The sequence below is a fragment of the Bombina bombina genome, chromosome 4 (assembly GCF_027579735.1).
Source record: "Bombina bombina isolate aBomBom1 chromosome 4, aBomBom1.pri, whole genome shotgun sequence".
Classification (NCBI taxonomy): domain Eukaryota; kingdom Metazoa; phylum Chordata; class Amphibia; order Anura; family Bombinatoridae; genus Bombina; species Bombina bombina.
The window spans coordinates 635,786,990-635,806,263 of NC_069502.1; the positions used below are offsets into that span (position 1 = coordinate 635,786,990).

Consider the following 19,274-nt stretch of genomic DNA (forward strand, 5'->3'; position numbering starts at 1 on the left):
AACCAGTTTCAAAGAAGGAACGTTTGTTACACAATTTGGATGTTGTTCGCGCTCTAAAATTCTATTTAGATGCTACAAAGGATTTTAGACAAACATCTTCCTTGTTTGTTGTTTATTCCGGTAAAAGGAGAGGTCAAAAAGCAACTTCTACCTCTCTCTCTTTTTGGATTAAAAGCATCATCAGATTGGCTTACGAGACTGCCGGACGGCAGCCTCCCGAAATAATCACAGCTCATTCCACTAGGGCTGTGGCTTCCACATGGGCCTTCAAGAACGAGGCTTCTGTTGATCAGATATGTAGGGCAGCGACTTGGTCTTCACTGCACACTTTTACCAAATTTTACAAGTTTGATACTTTTGCTTCTTCTGAGGCTATTTTTGGGAGAAAGGTTTTGCAAGCCGTGGTGCCTTCCATTTAGGTGACCTGATTTGCTCCCTCCCTTCATCCGTGTCCTAAAGCTTTGGTATTGGTTCCCACAAGTAAGGATGACGCCGTGGACCGGACACACCTATGTTGGAGAAAACAGAATTTATGTTTACCTGATAAATTACTTTCTCCAACGGTGTGTCCGGTCCACGGCCCGCCCTGGTTTTTTTAATCAGGTCTGATAATTTATTTTCTTTAACTACAGTCACCACGGTACCATATGGTTTCTCCTATGCAAATATTCCTCCTTAACGTCGGTCGAATGACTGGGGTAGGCGGAGCCTAGGAGGGATCATGTGACCAGCTTTGCTGGGCTCTTTGCCATTTCCTGTTGGGGAAGAGAATATCCCACAAGTAAGGATGACGCCGTGGACTGGACACACCGTTGGAGAAAGTAATTTATCAGGTAAACATAAATTCTGTTTTTTATTATTTTTCTGTTATTAAAGTACATTTGTTCTTTGTTGAAAAGGTGTTGATTATTTTGGATATTAAGGTAACTAGTTCTTTAAGACTAGCTGACACTATTTCTGCCTATTTATTTCTTCTGTGTTTTCAGAGGTTTTCTTTCCAATTCCCCATACTAGGGAATGGAATAGGCTGAGAATTTTCTTTTATTCCTTCTTCAAAGGTTTTAAACTATATTCTTTGCCAGCAGTTAAATTCAATTTGGAGTGTTCTACAATTTATTGGGGCTATCTCTAATTCTACTAATTATGCTATTGTTTCTATAGCAAAATAGTATTTATTTTCCTTTAGATAGTTGTATCTTATTTATGGAAAATTATTTAGTTTCAGGTACTTTTCTTGGTCCTGTGATTTATTTGGATATTGCAATTGCTTAATTTTCTCTGTTTACTTTAAGATCAAGTATCAGATTATGTTTTATTTTAGGATTGTTAAAGGGACAACATTTACTAGACTAGGTGCTGTTGCATTTGTCTTGTTGTTTTGCATTTATTGATTATGCAAGTCCACTGTATTGGCTGGTCCTTTAAACTGGACTATCATGCTAATAATTTCATTTGTGTCTTCATTTTATTGAATATTTTCGCTAATGAGGGTTAATCTATGTCTTTAGCTTTTTTAGCTAGAAGAATTTTGTGATTTTTTTTTTAATAAAAAAAATAAAAAATCCATATTTCTTTTGTTATAAGATAATCAATTATTTGTTTTATAATTGGATTCAATTCTTAACTGTTACTCTGGGCTTCAAGATTGAGTTCTAAGACTAAAACTTTAAGCTTATACTAGTTTGGTTGTTTTTATTAAGGAACAAATTCCTGAGTTCTTTCCCAAGTAACATGTTTATAATTGGAGTTCGAAATCAGCTCCCTAATATTGCGATGTACGTGCCGTATTCCAGCTTGGCTGGTAAGGGGCAGGTTAAGACTTCTTTGAAATTTATTTTGTCCAAATTTCTCTGATTTTATTCCAGTAAGGCTAACACTTTCTTTAACTGTGTTTCTGTCCTATATATTTTGGGTACTGTTGAAGCATGGCTGGGCACCCATGGGGTTCAAGCGCTGCTCAGACCTGGAATCTTCTGGGGTTTTTCTTCCAGTTCCTTTTGAGGAACCGGGTTTTGGAGTTTTATTCAAACTATTTTGCCTTTTTATGGTCATTGATAGCATTATTTGTTTTCATTATATACAATAAATGCATATTTTCATTTTTCTGTTTTCATTCAGATTATTTTCTGAGGATGCGGAATCTCATATGATTCACTTGCTCTTCAGGACATAGTTAGAGGATCTTTTTTTCTAAAGCTCTTGATTCCTCACACAAGGGTCACCTTTTTTAGGTTTCCAGATTTGTTTTTGTCACTGTCCTTGTCTCTATCAGACAAGGGATAATTTTATTGGGTTCCGTCTATCGGTACCTTTAGTCTCTATTATTTCCTTCAGTTGCTACATATGCATAGAAGTTTTTAGGTCTTATGGCCACAGCATTGGATTCAATTCCCTTTGCTCATTTTCACTAGAAAGAACCTTTCCAGTCTTTTATAAGTGTTGTTTCTTCAAGAACATGGTTGGAGGATCAATTTACCAAAAAGTTTGTTTGATTCCTCAGACAAGGGTAACCTTTTTAGGTTTCCTGATAGATTCAGTGTCCTTGACTCTGTCTCTGACGGACAAGAGACGTCTGAAATTGGTTTCAGCTTGTCGAAACCTTCAGTCTCAATCTTTCCCTTCTGTAGCCTTATGCATGGAAATTCTAGGTCTTATGACTGCTGCATTGGACGCGATCCCCTTTGCTCGTTTTCACATGCGACCTCTTCAGCTCTGTATGCTGAACCAGTGGTGCAGGGATTATACAAAGATATCTAAATTAATATCTTTAAAAACGATTGTACGACACTCTCTGACGTGGTGGACAGACCACCATCGTTTAGTTCAGGGGGCTTCTTTTGTTCTTCCTACCTGGACTGTGATTTCAACAGATGCAAGTCTGACAGGTTGGGGAGCTGTTTGGGGGTCTCGGACAGCACAAGCGGTTTGGGATTCTCAGGAGGTGAGATTACCAATCAACATTTTGGAACTCCGTGCAATTTTCAGAGCTCTTCAGTCATGGCCTCTTCTAAAGAGAGAATCGTTCATTTGTTTTCAGACGGACAATGTCACAAACGTGGCATATGTCAATCATCAAGGAGGGACTCACAGTCCTCGGGCTATGAAAGAAGTATCTCGAATACTGGTATGGACGGAATCCAGCTCCTGTCTAATTTCTGCGATTCATATCCCAGGTATAGACAGTTGGGAAGCGGATTATCTCAGTCGCCAAACGTTGCATCCGGCGAATGGTCTCTTCACCCAGAGGTATTTCTTCAGATTGTTCAAATGTGGGGACTTCCAGAAATAGATCTGATGGCTTCTCATCTAAACAAGAAGCTTCCCAGGTATCTGTCCAGATCCAGGGATCCTCAAGCGGAGGCAGTGGATGCATTGTCACTTCCTTGGAAGTATCATCCTGCCTATATCTTTCCGCCTCTAGTTCTTCTTCCAAGAGTGATTTCCAAGATTCTAAAGGAATGCTCGTTTGTTCTGCTGGTGGCTCCAGCATGGCCTCACAGGTTTTGGTATGCAGATTTTGTCCGGATGGCCACTTGCCAACCGTGGACTCTTCCGTTAAGACCAGACCTTCTATCGCAAGGTCCTTTTTTCCATCAGGATCTCAAATCCTTAAATTTGAAGGTATGGAGATTGAACGCTTGATTCTCAGTCATAGAGGTTTCTCTGACTCTGTGATTAATACTATGTTACAGGCTCGTAAAACTATCTAGGAAGATATATTATCGAGTCTGGAAGATTTACATTTCTTGGTGTTTTTCTCATCTTTTTTCTTGGCATTCTTTTAGAATTCCTAGAATTTTACAGTTTCTTCAGGATGGTTTGGATAAAGGTTTGTCTGCAAGTTCCTTGAAAGGACAAATCTCTGCTCTTTCTGTTCTTTTTCACAGAAAGATTGCTAGTCTTCCTGATATTCATTGTTTTGTACAAGCTTTGGCTCGTATAAAACCTGTTATTAAGTCAATTTCTCCTCCTTGGAGTTTGAATTTGGTTCTGGGGGCTCTTCAAGCTCCTCCGTTTGAACCTATGCATTCGCTGGACATTAAATTACTTTCTTGGAAAGTTTTGTTTCTTTTGGCCATCTCTTCTGCTAGAAGAGTTTCTGAATTATCTGCTCTTTCTTGTGAGTCTCCTTTTCTGATTTTTCATCAGGATAAGGCGGTGTTGCGAACTTCTTTTAAATTTTTACCTAAGGTTGTGAATTCTAATAACATTAGTAGAGAAATTGTGGTTCCTTCATTGTGTCCTAATCCTAAGAATTCTAAGGAAAAGTCGTTGCATTCTTTGGATGTAGTTAGAGCTTTGAAATATTATGTTGAAGCTACTAAGGATTTCCGAAAGACTTCTAGTCTATTTGTTATCTTTTCCGGTTCTAGGAAAGGTCAGAAGGCTTCTGCCATTTCTTTGGCATCTTGGTTAAAATCTTTGATTCATCATGCTTATGTCGAGTCTGGTAAATCTCCGCCTCAAAGGATTACAGCTCATTCTACTAGGTCAGTTTCTACTTCCTGGGCGTTTAGGAATGAAGCTTCAGTTGATCAGATTTGCAAAGCAGCCACTTGGTCTTCTTTGCATACTTTTACTAAATTCTACCATTTTGATGTGTTTTCTTCTTCTGAAGCAGTTTTTGGTAGAAAAGTACTTCAGGCAGCTGTTTCAGTTTGATTCTTCTGCTTATAATTTCAGTTTTTTTCATTATAAGATTTAAACTTTGTTTTGGGTGTGGATTTTTTTCAGCGGAATTGGCTGTCTTTATTTTATCCCTCCCTCTCTAGTGACTCTTGCGTGGAATATCCACATCTTGGGTATTCATTATCCCATACGTCACTAGCTCATGGACTCTTGCTAATTACATGAAAGAAAACATAATTTATGTAAGAACTTACCTGATAAATTCAATTCTTTCATATTAGCAAGAGTCCATGAGGCCCACCCTTTTTTGTGGTGGTTATGATTTTTTTGTATAAAGCACAATTATTCCAATTCCTTATTTTTTATGCTTTCGCACTTTTTTCTTATCACCCCACTTTCGCACTTTTTTCTTATCACCCCACTATACGTTAAACTGATTTGTGGGTGTGGTGAGGGGTGTATTTATAGGCATTTTAAGGTTTGGGAAACTTTGCCCCTCCTGGTAGGAATGTATATCCCATACGTCACTAGCTCATGGACTCTTGCTAATATGAAAGAAATGAATTTATCAGGTAAGTTCTTACCTAAATTATGTTTTTGTTCAGGCTTTGGTTGGTATCAAGCCTGTTCATTTATTAATTTCTCCTTTTTGGAGTCTTATTTGTTTTAAAGATTTTGCAGGCTCTTTTCTTTTGAGCCTATATTTTCTTTGGAGATTATCTACTTTCTTGGAAAGCGTTTTCTTTTGACTATCTCTTCTGCTACAAGAATTTCTAATTTATCAGCTCTCTTGTGTCTCCTTATCTGATTTTTTTTTCCCATCTACATAAGTTGTTTTGTGGACTTTTTTCCTCAGGTTGTGAATTTGAACAACATTAGTATAGAATTTGTTGTCCCTTCTTTGTGTCCTAATCCTAAAGAATTCTTTGAGAGTTCTTTACATCCTTTGGATGTGGTAAGAACTTTATAATTGTATATCAAGGTTATTAGGATTTCAGAAGACTTCTAGTCTACCTGCTGTTTTTCTTTTCTTTTTTTTTTAAATACTTTTCAACAGGTTTTTGAGACCATTTTATACTTAAGGTCAACAACTAAAGGCACATGGTAAAGTCCTTAAATGGCCATTTTGTCATATTTGCAAACATTCCAAGACAATTTGGAATCATTCTATTATGTTGCACATGAGCAAGGCACTCTGAAATGGCCACAGACTATATTTTAGTGGTGTATTTGTATATCTGGTGGTCTAGATTCATTAAAACTCTATTCAACACTATAGCATAGTCTGTCCTAAATGGCATGAATTTACATATGTATACCTATTTAATTTGTAATATCCTATAAAACTAACGTGATCTGCAGAAAGTAAACGGAACTTATGACTGCAGTGTCTAGAAATTGTATGTACCAGTAACGTTTTGTAAATGTTTGTTTCTAATTCACACTCGTATTGACGTGATTGTCAGTTTTAGTACTGCTGTCTTCACAAACGGGATGTTAATATGAACTTTGTCTTCATGACCAGGATTTCACTGCTTGCCATTATTGCAATGGAGGAAATTACATTACTTAGCGATATCACAATTTACAATGTGAGAACTGTTAAAATCCTGTTCTAGAAGATATCAGTTATGGCTACTTTCTTTTAACAGAAACTCATTTATTTCATTGTTCTTCTTGATTTTTGATGTAAATCTTGCCAAACTGAAAAACAGTGCTTTCTCAATCAATAATGGGAAATTAATTAATTTTTTTTTAAATAAGTGTCAATATAATCATTGAACAAACGTGCCCAGTGTACCGATCGTGTCCATATACAAAGGACATTGACATTGTTTACCAGTTATCAGGATGAATTTGGATTACAATAGGTTAATCTTATACATGTAAAATTATGATTTTTCGCTTGCACATCATCCAAAGGTTAATTCAAAACAACTGTAATGTAACCATAAGAGGTGTGAAATTGCCATTTTATATGTCAGTTTTGGTTGCATTCCCAGTTTCTTTTCTTTTTTTTTTTTATTGAGTTTACTTTCAAGGCATAGAAACATAATACGAGAAGTAGAAAACAATATAGGATCAGTTCAACATTAAAGTAAACTTCGTTGTACATCACAGGTGGTAAATATAGTAATTGGTAATAGAATCGACTGCCTTTCAAAATGTAAACCTTCTAATGCAACATAGGAGATCACTCTTGGGCTTCAAAAACATGGAGCAATTATATAAATAGAAGGTGACTAAGTAAACTCTTATTAGTTGTCTATATAGTATAGGTAGTAAACTCTTAAATAATAAAATTTGTCCTCACCGATTTTTCACAACAAAAGAACATCTATCGTGCCCCACATCAACTGCAATATATCTTATACTATGTAAATACATCTAAGAATTCAAAGCTGACATGGCATCAAATACTGTTTATAGATAATAGGTAATAAAGAGAATAACCCATATAAGGTCCCATCATGTCATAAGTAAACATATACTAAACAAGCTTAAGTATAGAAGGATAGTGCACATGTCCAGAGTTATCACGTCTTTGAAAATTATTACTGTAGTGACAATGTAACATAGGGTATTACTTGTCTCAGTAGTGCTATCTCTAGGAGCCAGCAACACACAATTTGCAATGATTATCTGTCCTTAAGCATCTATATGTAGCCTTAGTAGCTGCAAGGAGTGGAAACTCACCTATCCATACAATTAACCCGGTGTAAATTGGGGCAAGCTATTAATTTAATATAATCCCATGTCCTCGCCACTTTAGCCGCTAGTGGCAAGAACTGGAGACCAGAGAGAATTCCTACCCAATGGTTTAGTTGAAAGTGGATTTCCTCTTTAGATTATGCCCAAGCAGGTTGAAGGTGGTTAGCTTCATAATAATAAAGAGCCAGGGACAGAAATTAATGCGACAGGTTTGTCATGGGCTAATGTGGTATTGCACAATAGAGTATCTAATTTAAATATCTTTTGCCATATAACTCACCCTGAGAGCTTGTGGGGGCTTGTAGACTATATACTAAGTTAATTATATAGAAAAAGTAAGGAGACTTAAGAATAGGTACAAACATATGGACCTATATTAATATGGATATAGGAAGAGATGTACTAAGTATAACAACGCCAGGGTACCTGTTGTGTTTAAGGCATGAGATTATATTGAAAAAAATGTGTTGAAGCTTGCAATCATCTCTATAATCTGTAAATTGGAGCCTTTAATCTAAATGTGGGTACAAAGAGGAAGATTCCCACACTGCTAGGTAATGATATCCGGTCAATGACCATCATTAATTCTTATGACATCAGTGTGTTGCTCAAACTTTATGCTAACCCACCTTCATGTGTTAACAGAGGTGTGGAGGCCTGGCGTACAATCATACTGTAAGTAAACACTAACTAAAACAATAATAGGTGCATCTGTATCAGCAGAATTCAGCAAAATAGTGAGCCCACATTGAAACAGATATGGTATATGGAACCACTGGATACAGAGGCAACAAATAAAAAGTATAGAATTACAGAAAAACATATGTTAACATACTGACAGTGATAAAGTAGAAGGTGCCAGTAACATTCCACAGTGTGCACTGAAGCGAAAATATATAACTTGTAGCATTGAAACGCATACATTTATGTAGAGAACTCAAAATACTAGAGTTGGAACCAGTATAATCATTTAGTTCACATACAAGTGTGATATATAGATAGACAACCGGAGATCACAAAGATAGTTCCTTAAACATCCCTCTGTCCAAGTGACATCTTGTCAAAGTTCTCCTTAGTAATCCCACTCGCTAAGAATAGTTAACCAACTCCTATTTTATTTAAGGTCGTTCTCACCAAGGCACTTTCAGAAGTATTGTCATGAGGCACCGTCTCGGGATTATACTTGCTGTTAAACGTGCAATCCGTGGCCTGCAACGGACTGCCTGATATCCAATTGACTGCGTTCGACTGTGATATATGCAAAGCTGTCAGGTGAGGAAGAGAGTTCATTGATTTAATCTTTGCTGGAAATTCTTCCCTCAATGTGGGCGCGTCAATCTCACTTTTTACCCTCAGGAATGTTACTGTAGTGGGTGCTCTTGTGTAAATAGCCGGTCTGGCTAGGGATGTCAACTGCGTGATAGGGTTTTGCGGCATAGTTACCACAGGCTCCAGGAACAGTTTGCATGTCTCCTTTATTTGTATCGCCTTACCACTTTGCGATGCTGTGGGGTGTCCACCAGGTAGTAGTCATTCCTTGGCTTATGTTGGCAGCATAGGGGGTCTCTCGCCCCCAAACAAAGCACACTCCAGCTTGTAAAAGTGAGACTGTAGTAGGTGCCTCATCTTTCTCCCATGTGAAAGACCATTCTATGTCTTAATCGGTGAGGGTGGTAAGTTTATATGCTGTAAGTTGTAGCACTTTGAGTGCTGCGTAACGACAGGGCCAAAGGCGCCCTGCCTGGGGGTATAATGTAGGCTGAGTTCTTGTAACGGCTCCAGGTGCTGATGCCAGCAGCAATTCTTGTAAAACTAAGCACAATAGATGCAAAGTGCAAGACAACTCTAATAAAATATTAAACAGATTAATTTGCTGCAATGTGAATTTCTGTATTTTTCAGAGAAAAGTTGTAGCAGCATGCAGCTATGTGACTAATCATGGCCGCTGCCTGAAAGTTCCCCCTATCTGCTGTTTTTCTGGTTCCAGAAAAGGTTAGGAAGCCTCTACCATTTCTTTCTCATCCTGATTAAAGCTTTTGTTTTTCAAGGCTTATTTCGAGGCAGGGCAGGCTCCGCCTCAGAGTTTTACAGCTCATTCTACTGAGCTCAGTCGCCTCTTCTTGGGCTTTTTCAGAATGAAGCTTAGGTTGATCAATTTTACAAATCAGTAATTTGGTCTTCTTTGCATACTTTTATTGTTTTGACCATCTTGATGAATTTTGCTTCTTCTGAAGCAGTTTTTTGTTGAAAAAAGTGCTTCCGGCAGCTGTTTCAGTTTGATTCTACTGCTTTTGATTTAAGTTTTTTGAGAAAAACTTAATTATGGTGTGGATTTAATTTCTCAGTGGAAATAGCTGTTATTTTATCCCTCCCTCTCTAGTGACTCTTCTGTGGACTTCCACATCTTGGGTATCTCTATCCCATACGTCAATAGCTCATGGACTCTTGCCAATTATATGAAAGAAAACATAATTTTTGTAAGAACTTACCTGATAAATTAATTTCTTTCATATTGGCAAGAGTCCATGAGACCCACCCTTTTTATGGTGGTTATGATTTTTTGTATAAAAGCACAATTATTTTCCAGTTCCTCTTTTTGTATGCTTTTCTACTCCTTATTTTATCACCCCACTACTTGACTATTCATTAAACTGAATTGTGGGTATGGTGAAGGGTGTATTTATAGGCATTTTGAGGTTTGTGAAACTTTGCCCCTCCTGGTAGGATTGTATATCCCATACGTCACTAGCTCATGGACTCTTGCCAATATGAAAGAAATTATCAGGTAAGTTTTGACATAAATTATATTTTTAAAGATTTTCCAACCTATTTGTTATGGGTGCAATGTGCTACCTTAAGTGGACATTATGCTCACACTTGTTCCATCATCTATATAAGGGAGGGGCCGTTAAAGGGACAGTCTAGTCAAAATTAAACTTTCATGATTCAGATAGAGCATGTAATTTTGAGTAACTTTCCAATTTACTTTTATCATCAAATTTGCTTTGCTCTCTCTGTTTTCTTTGCGGAAAGCTAAACCTAGGTGGGCTTGTATGCTAATTTCTAAGCCATTTATCTGCCTCTTAGTGCATTATGACAGTTTTTAACAGTTAAACACTGCTAGTTCATGTGTGTCATATAGATTACATTGTGCTCACTCCTGTAAAGTTATTTAAGAGTCAGCACTGACTGGATAAAATGCATGTCTGTCAAAAGAACTGAGATAAGGGGGCACTCTGCAGAGGCTTAGAAGTCAGGTAATAACAGAGGTAAAAAGTATATTTATATAACAGTGTTGGTTATGCAAAAACATTCCTTTTATTTTTTTTTATGCAACAGAGAACATTTTTAGCATTGTATCCCTTTAAACATCAGCAGGTTCAGTAAGCTATACAATTTCTGCAATGGGCTAAACCATTTTCAAACCCCAGTGTTAAGCTAGGTTTGAGCTTTTTTGCTACGTACATTTAAGCACTGTTGTAAGTCAAACCCAACAGATTCAGAATATACCATTATTCTATTTATTTGTCATGGCATTTGAGATAGCTGCATCAAAGACGGAGGGGGGGTATTATTTTTTTAAGATTGTTGTAAATAATAAAAATGGCCAGGTGACCATTGCGGTTTCTTTGATCACCTTATTAAATTGTCTCCAAGGCTATCCACATTTGAAATGGGGACCCATACGGGTGGAGTTTATTATAGATTAGAAAGACCCCTTTAGGCAGTACAGAAATAAAAGCAATTTTTTCTTACAAGATGGTTCACTGTTGACACAGTGATCACCTGGCTATGCCACACAAAATGTTATATATTTGGGACTTGTCTACTAAAAACGAAACTGTGATCAGTGGTTCCCCTTTATGACGAGGTTGGGTCATCATGGGCTCACAGACAACAGGTTTGCATGACGACCTATTGTGGTCATACACAGGCAAGAGATTAAGATGTTTTCAAGAAGGGATAGCAAGTCTAGCAGTCTTCACGGATGGCAGTACATTATTTTTGTTTGGGCTCAGAAATATGTGGACAATTGAACAGTAATTCATTGGTGTGAATATTTAAACTATGAAGCATTTAAGCTGAGCACAGTACCAATCTGACAGAATGGCAAATTCACAGGAGAATCATATACAATATAATAGAAAAGTGATGTATCCAGAAATGAAGAATAATCGTGTACTTAATTCCTTCAGCTGCTTTTGCTTTCCTTATTATTTTGGAGTGGAATATTTCTGTGACTTAAAGGGATGTGAAACCCACACTTTCAAGATTCATCTTAAGAATTCAGTTTACTTCTATTATGAAATTTGCTTCATTCTCATGTTATTCTTTGTTGAATAGATATATAGCTAGGGAGTGTGCATATGTCTGGAGCACTATATTGCAGGAGATACTGCTGCCATCTAGTGTTCTCGCTAATGTATAATTTTGTTGCAGAACTGCTACATATAGTGCTGCAGACAGGTGCACTCTCCTAAGCTTACTTAAGAAACACAACAAATTTGATAAAAGCAGTAAATTAGAAAGTTGTTTTAAATTGTACGAGTCATGAAAGAAAATGTAGGTCTTTAAGTCCCTTTAAAACTGATCTATTGTAGTTGTGGTACCAGTTGTTTGCAACTGGCAATAATCCTATCTTTGGTTATTCTAGTTTTGCCTGCAATTGTCAACGATCAATTTTTCAACCCAGTGGATCTACTAATTCAGCTTGATGTAGAGGCTGTGTTGTATTTCCCGCTTGTATGGTGCAACATAATGCTTCTATATGCTGTTAAGTTATGCCATCTCTTGCAGTACCTACTTAATGTTTGTAGCAAGGCTTAAAGGTACATTTCAGCCAAAATTGGAATCCACAAAGTGTATTTAAATATGCACCGTGCACCAGCATTTTAAACACAGCACTTGGTGAGAGAGCCTAAGGTGATTGTACCATCTGGTAATATCTAAATGTGTTAATTGCTGACATCATACAAGCCCCACTGGCACTTAGTGCAACTGCAATATTTAAAATGCTGGTGCACTGAAAATATCTAGCTATGCTGCACATGCACATATAGAGAAAAATGTTAACATTAAAGGGACAATCTAGTCCAAAATAAACTTTCATGATTCAGATAGGGCATGTAATTTTAAACAATTTTCCAATTTACTTTTATCACCAAATTTGCTTTGTTCTTTTGGTATTCTTAGTTGAAAGCTTAACCTAGGAGGGTCATATGCTAATTTCTTAGACCTAAAAGGCCACCTCTTTTCAGAATGCATTTTAACAGTTTTTCACCACTAGAGGGTGTTCATGTTTTTCATATAGATAAAACTGTGCTCATGCACGTGAAGTTATCTGGGAGCAGGCACTGATTGGCTAAACTGCAAGTCTGTCAAAAGAACTGAAACAAAGGGGCAGTTTGCTGAGGCTTAGATACAAGATAATCACAGAGGTTAAAAGTATATTAATATAACTGTGTTAGTTATGCAAAACTGGGGAATGGGTAACAAAGGGATTATCTATCTTTTAAAACAATAATAATTCTGGTGTAGACTGTCCCTTTAAAACAGTGATTACTTTTACTAGAAGCATTTTTGCTAATGCATGTATATTGCAAAAATGTTTCTATTCAACAATGTAATTCATCTATGTGCATTTACATTATGACCGGAATGTCCCTTTAAGTTCTAGTACTTTAAAACTACATGCCATTTTGGCCACTATCGAAATTAAATTTGCACAAGTCCCATGGTTCATGCCATTTCTTCAAGGATTGTCTGACCTTTTAACCACTTAAGTGCAGTTCAAGATTTGTTACCCTTGGTTGTTTCAAACTTGTTTGCATGAAAGGATATTTTCTTTCTTTTTCTACACAAGTAGACCTTGAATGGTAAAGCATTGTATAGACTGGATGTTGTCTGATACTTATACTATTATGTCAACAGAACAAAAAATGATGTGAAAAAACAAATTGTGTTGGGACTCCTCATCAGGGCCGCCACTAGAAATTTTGGGGCCCCTGACTTAACCATTGATCAGGGCCCCCCGCCCCCTCCTTTGACATGTGCAATTTTTGACCAAGTGACTAAAACGTATATGCCCTTTATTCTTAAGTGTCTATTTAAACTTGGAAATGTTGTAAAGGTAGTAACATACACTGACACACACACACTCACACATAAGGATTCACATATAGACACTCTAGCAAACACGCAAAGAAACTCAGACACAGACACCCAAACAAACACTTAGCACTTGTTTACATTGACCTGACAAGTAATGAGGTAAACTACAGTTTTGTAAAAAAAAAAAGAAAAGGAGATTTAGAAAACAAAATATGAAGCTCTGATTATCTTTTTGTAAAGGAAAATGCCAACTAAATGATGACATCAGCATGCAGTAGCTGAAATGAAGGGCCCTGAACTGCCTAAACAATAATTTAAAGGTTAAATGGTAGATTGGGAAGGTCTCATTAGTCTCAAAGTCTGTAAAAAGATGTGAATAATCAGTAGTAAGGTCAAAATGTCCTAAAAAGGAACAGACAATGGACACACACAAACTCAAACTTGCACATACACCCAAGGAAACACCAACAGAGACAGCCTCAGAAAACACACAAAGACATACACAGACACCCATAGAAAACACAGAAAGACATACATACACACCCTCACTGAGACATCCACAGAAAATACACACCCTCACAGAGACATCCACAGAAAACACAGACATATACACCCACCCTAACAGAGGCATCCAGAGAAAATACACAAAGACAAACACACACACACCCTCACAGAGACACCCATAGAAAAAGCTCAGACATATGCACACACCCTCAGAGACATCCACAGAAAATGCACAAAGACATACACACCCACCCTCACAGAGATACCAACAGAAAAAAAATACATACACACTCATAGAGACACAAACCAAACCACAAAGACATAAATACAGACACCCACAGAAACACTCACAGGAGGAAACATTTATGTACCTTGCATCCCCTAAATCAACAGTGTGTGACATGCATGATAAAACAAAATGCAGAAATTAAGAGATCACTTTTTAAAGAATCATATTTGTAAATGTGCAAACAAAAATAATTCTGTGAATTCAAAATTGTACATTAATGATCTGGGTAGATGGCTAGATGAAGAAAAGTACTTTTAAAAGGTTGATATATGTTTGTTTGATATTTTCCCCAACCAAGAGCACCACTTCAAATATAGTGTACAGATGTTCCCATCTGTCAGCTGTACTTGTGGATTTTGAAAATGCTGTACTCTATATGGTCTTGGTGGAACCATAAGCTGTGGTACTCATACCATTAGAGCTGGTTAAATGCATGATTTAAGCTTGTTGGTATGCATTTCAAAATTAAGTCAGCTGTAGAGTAAACTGAACAGTTTTAAGTTAACCTGTCTCATTTCCAACACTGAGCAATCTTAGTCTGAGTGTATAACATGTTATGCAGATGTAAAAATCTTAGATAAAATGCCTCCTTGTATCTGTAAAGTCCTTGCATAAAGGGGCAGTAAACTGGAATGTAATATATATCATTTGTGTATTGAGTAGGAAACATTTCTGCATGGTTTTAAATATAGAATTTCTACAGCATTGTCAAATAATCATAAATACACTGCTGCTAAAAAAAAATATTTGATAAGTAAGTCCTACCTCCTCTGCAAATGAAAGTTATCAGCCGCCTGACTCAGGCACACACTCTACAAAGTGCCAAGTCTGTCTAACACTGTGCATAGTGGTTTAGTGCACAATCAGAAATCCTCTCAAATGCTAATACTTTACTCCTTGTAATAATATTTCCCATGCTCAATTAGCACTCTGCTGTAGTACCCACTGGTGGCTGCCAAAATTTAAAAAATATTTTTCACCCCCTGATGGCGGCCCTGCTCCTCATATTAGAAGTATGGTTAGCCAAAATACCCAGAAATGAAAGGACAGTAAAGTCAGAATTATAAATATGTCATTATTCAGACAGAGCAAACCATTTTAAACAACTTTCCAATGTACTTATATTGGCTTCATTCTCTTGTTATCCTTTGTTGAAGGGTTTATCTAGGTAAGTTCAGAGCAACTGATGAACATTTACTAGGGAAGTATAGAGTCTCTAAGGGAAGCCACCTTTTTATTTGGCACAGGGAGAAGTGTTCACATTCTGTCTATTCCCCCTAGATAGCCTAGGTGAGGTATCCCCTGGTAAGTTATGAGATACAGAACGTTCTGTATTTTGGATTTAATTTCTCATTTATTTTAAAATTAGGATTGGTAATATGTAAAGATTTGTTTAAATCATTCTAAAACTTCTTAGTAGCATTTTCAGATAAGTAATTTCACATATGCTATTCTCCATATTCTTAATATACTCTATTTAAGATGTTTCTTTATGTAGAACAAGTAGTCACTTTATTGAATAGAGGCAAAGTGTGTCCTCCTTAACCTAAAATTGCTAGAATAACTTTCTGTACAGGAATTTACATCGCTTCTGTTTCTATAGAATGTTCTTGCATAGAAGTCATTTAATAATGTGATTTGCATGTTTCATTATTTTGACACAGATGTGGTGGGTTGGTTTGCCAGCTTTGACCAAGCTTTCATATGTTGCATGATACAAACTGCTCTCTATTCTGGCTATGCCTTGATGTTATCTGATGCTTTTATTTATTTCATGCAGAAGTGTGCATATATATATAATATATATTTATTTATACACATGCAGTCAATGTGTTTGTATAAATGTACATCTTTTCAATTTATTATGCAGTTGTGTTGATTCATCTCTTTAATCTGAATAATTTTGCGTCTAAATATCATGGGTTTCACTGCCAATTGATTCTTCTGATAGATCATGTTTACTAAAACATATCAATATAAAAAAAAATAATTGGCCTGTTTATTTTTTTCAGTAGAAAAATATTGAATTGTGATGCACCTTGCAATGATCATTCTTTAAACTATTTCAGGGAGCATATATGTTTAATTTTGTGAATTAACAGAATGGAACAGATTGAAGTGCAACCCATGTGTTTATTCTGCTTGGAACTTTTTCCTTTCTGGTTATGCTGACTTGTGTCTCCTCTGTCTGTTCAGCAGTGGGAGACATTTAGCGAACGCTCTTCAAGCTCACAAACTCTGACCCAATTTGATTCTAACATTGCACCAGCTGATCCTGTAAGTCAATCACTTAGCTTGCTTGTTTGAATTAATAATTGTATTAACACTGTCTCTTTACATTATGTTTGCTTTTATTGTATTTATTTTGTGCATGATTTAGTGGTAATAATTACTATGTTCATTAATATCTTTTGAGGCAAATGGAAGAGAGTGAATGTGTTTAAATTACTATTAAGTCAATTTTATAGTCATAAAAACTTAATTATGCAAGCAAAGTGTATTACAGTATATTGGATTGCTGTATCCATATAGACTGTAACTCATAAATATTTAATTAACACAAAAAACTTTCCCTATTATACTTTATTTATAAAGCACCAACATATTCTGCAGCGCAGACAACATTTGACAAAGAAATACATGAGGTATTTAGGGCCCTGTTCCCATGGGAACTTACAATCTAGGAGATGTCTAGTGTCTATCTTTTTTTATCTTTTACATTTGATAGAAAAGTAGTGTGCCTACAGCCACAGTATCTATAAATAATCCTGAAATAAAACGCATTCGGCCATTGCTAAGTTAACTTTTTATTGCTAAGGGAATTCTTTGTCCTTGAAAACACATCTTAACAAACAGTGGACTCTGGTATACAAGCTATTTCTGTTGCTGTTATTGTTACAAAATAATATTTTACTAGTGTGATATGTTGTGCGGTTTCCAAAATAGAGCAGTTATTTGTTTTCCTGTTTTCCCCCCAAAGGTCACTTACTCTGGGCATTTTTGGGATCTAAATTTGATTTGGTAGGCTGAAATTTAGTATTGTCTTAAAGATTCTAAATTATTGTGATTTGTCTTGGTGTTGTGTTTTTCAATGGATAGTAGTAATCCTGAACTGGATCCTTTTTTTTTTTTGGGGGGGGGGGGTTCTCTTGCTTTTTTTTATGGGGATAAGATCATTTTTAGAACTTCCCTTAATTACAGCATTTCACGTGGAATAGTAGGGTATCTTCATTGTTTCCTCAATACAATATAACGCTAAAGACAAGCATTTTTGCATGGTTTCATGCCAGCAATTTTGCTGTTAAGCCCATTGTCTCATCATGACACATTTGTGGGGGTATCTGCCTTCATGAGCTGTTTTATTTTTGAGTAATGTATGGTCACTCTGATTTAAATATATTTAGATCTTTTTTTTCTGTCAATAATAAGATAGTAGTCAAACAAAGCCAAAGTAAGACAAAGTAATATATGCATCTGTAACAGCCAAGCATTATTATTTTAGCTGTTTATGTCTTTGACTAGGTTACTTGAATCTCATTACAAAAGTGTTGGATATTAATGAGAGAGAAAACAATTATGTAAAATGTACAGTGATTCATTGATGGACACTCCACAGAAAATGTAAATGCATGTTTAAGTTAATTTCGAAGCGTGCTTGCAAAATATTTGTTTACCAAAATGTTTAATGTTATCAGTTCTAGAATAATTATTCAAATGAATGCAACCTGCTATAGATACACTCCTAGTGCCAGTTACAATATGTTTCTGATTGCAAGCTTAATGATATGGAGGCAAATGCACTCTATGGCTTTAGCTGAAGAGGGTCAAATGCTTTTTCTTTCTTAAAATGATGGTACACAGTCCTCCATAACATATGGGATATATTTCCTGCCATTAGGAGGTCAAGAACCCATATCAGAGCTTAAAATCCCTCCCACCTCTCTCTAGTTTTGTGCTTGGCCTCGTAGGAAATGGTTTAGAATAGAGGTTGTTCCCGCTACTTGCTTATGAATTACAAATTGGGAGCTCAGACCTATCTGAGACCCAGAGTTTCTGGGGAGTGTCATTTACAAAGGAGACAGAAAAGACTCTTTGCAGCAGCTGAATGATACAGGGACACAGGAATTGTTTATGCTGTTATGTGCACAGCATTTCCCTAACGGGACTTCAGCCATAACTACCCTCAGGTGTTGCAGAGACTTGTCCCCAGCCTCCCCCTGTGGGACTCAGGTATTTTTTACTGCAATCCTCTGTAGCACTCAATATCTGCACTGGATGGACTCTACTGGATACTGCTGCAGCTGCATTGACATGCCTGGTAAGCAAGTGGAGGGGTGCTGCATAAGGTAAGTGACTTTACACAGCACACAGCCCAGAGGCTGTTTGTAGATACTCTGACACAGATACAGCATAGCCAGGGGACTCAACCTGCTCTCCTCATGACACAATTTTTTTTCTCCCTATCAGTTGCCTAACGGTTTTATCATCATTGGGAACATTATCAGGGAAGCCTCTGACCCTTTTCAGCCCTCTGGCAACTGGGGATGTTTTGAGGGCACTTTTATTATTTAGTTGTATGGCCCTTTAAGAAGACAACATTTGCTTAGTGAAATAAGCGGCTCTATAGAGGAGGCTCTGGTTAGGCTGGGGACCAATGTTTTGTCATTTACAAGGGGTTATTATGCCTGGTGTACAATTATTTAAAAAATGAACTAAAGGTTTTTTTACTATGATATGGAAACACTCTTTTTTTTCTCCTGGCAGTAGCTCCACCCCCTCATTGTTCCTGGGCTTTTTCTCTATCAATCTGGGCCCCCTCAACTGGATTTTTACTAGAATAGTTTGGGCCAGATTCTAAACTTATTTTCAGTGCCTACCAGTCCCATGAAGCGTTTAGTACCCATACAGGAGCTGCCAGGGCTCCAAGGCAAAACATGGTGTGATCTGAGATGTCATTGCAGAAAATGCAGCATGTCTGCAGAAAGAATGGGACACATAAGGTAACTGTTAGCACTTTTGCTTTGCACTG

General features: G+C 36.8%; 1 protein-coding gene across 1 annotated transcript in view; it reads left to right on the forward strand.

The window, feature by feature from the left end:
* Positions 1 to 19,274, forward strand: part of REPS1 (RALBP1 associated Eps domain containing 1) — a 704,997-nt gene that overhangs the window by 389,522 nt on the left and 296,201 nt on the right. The window contains 1 exon segment of the mRNA XM_053710662.1: positions 16,442 to 16,522. Coding sequence (XP_053566637.1) covers positions 16,442 to 16,522 — 81 coding nt within the window.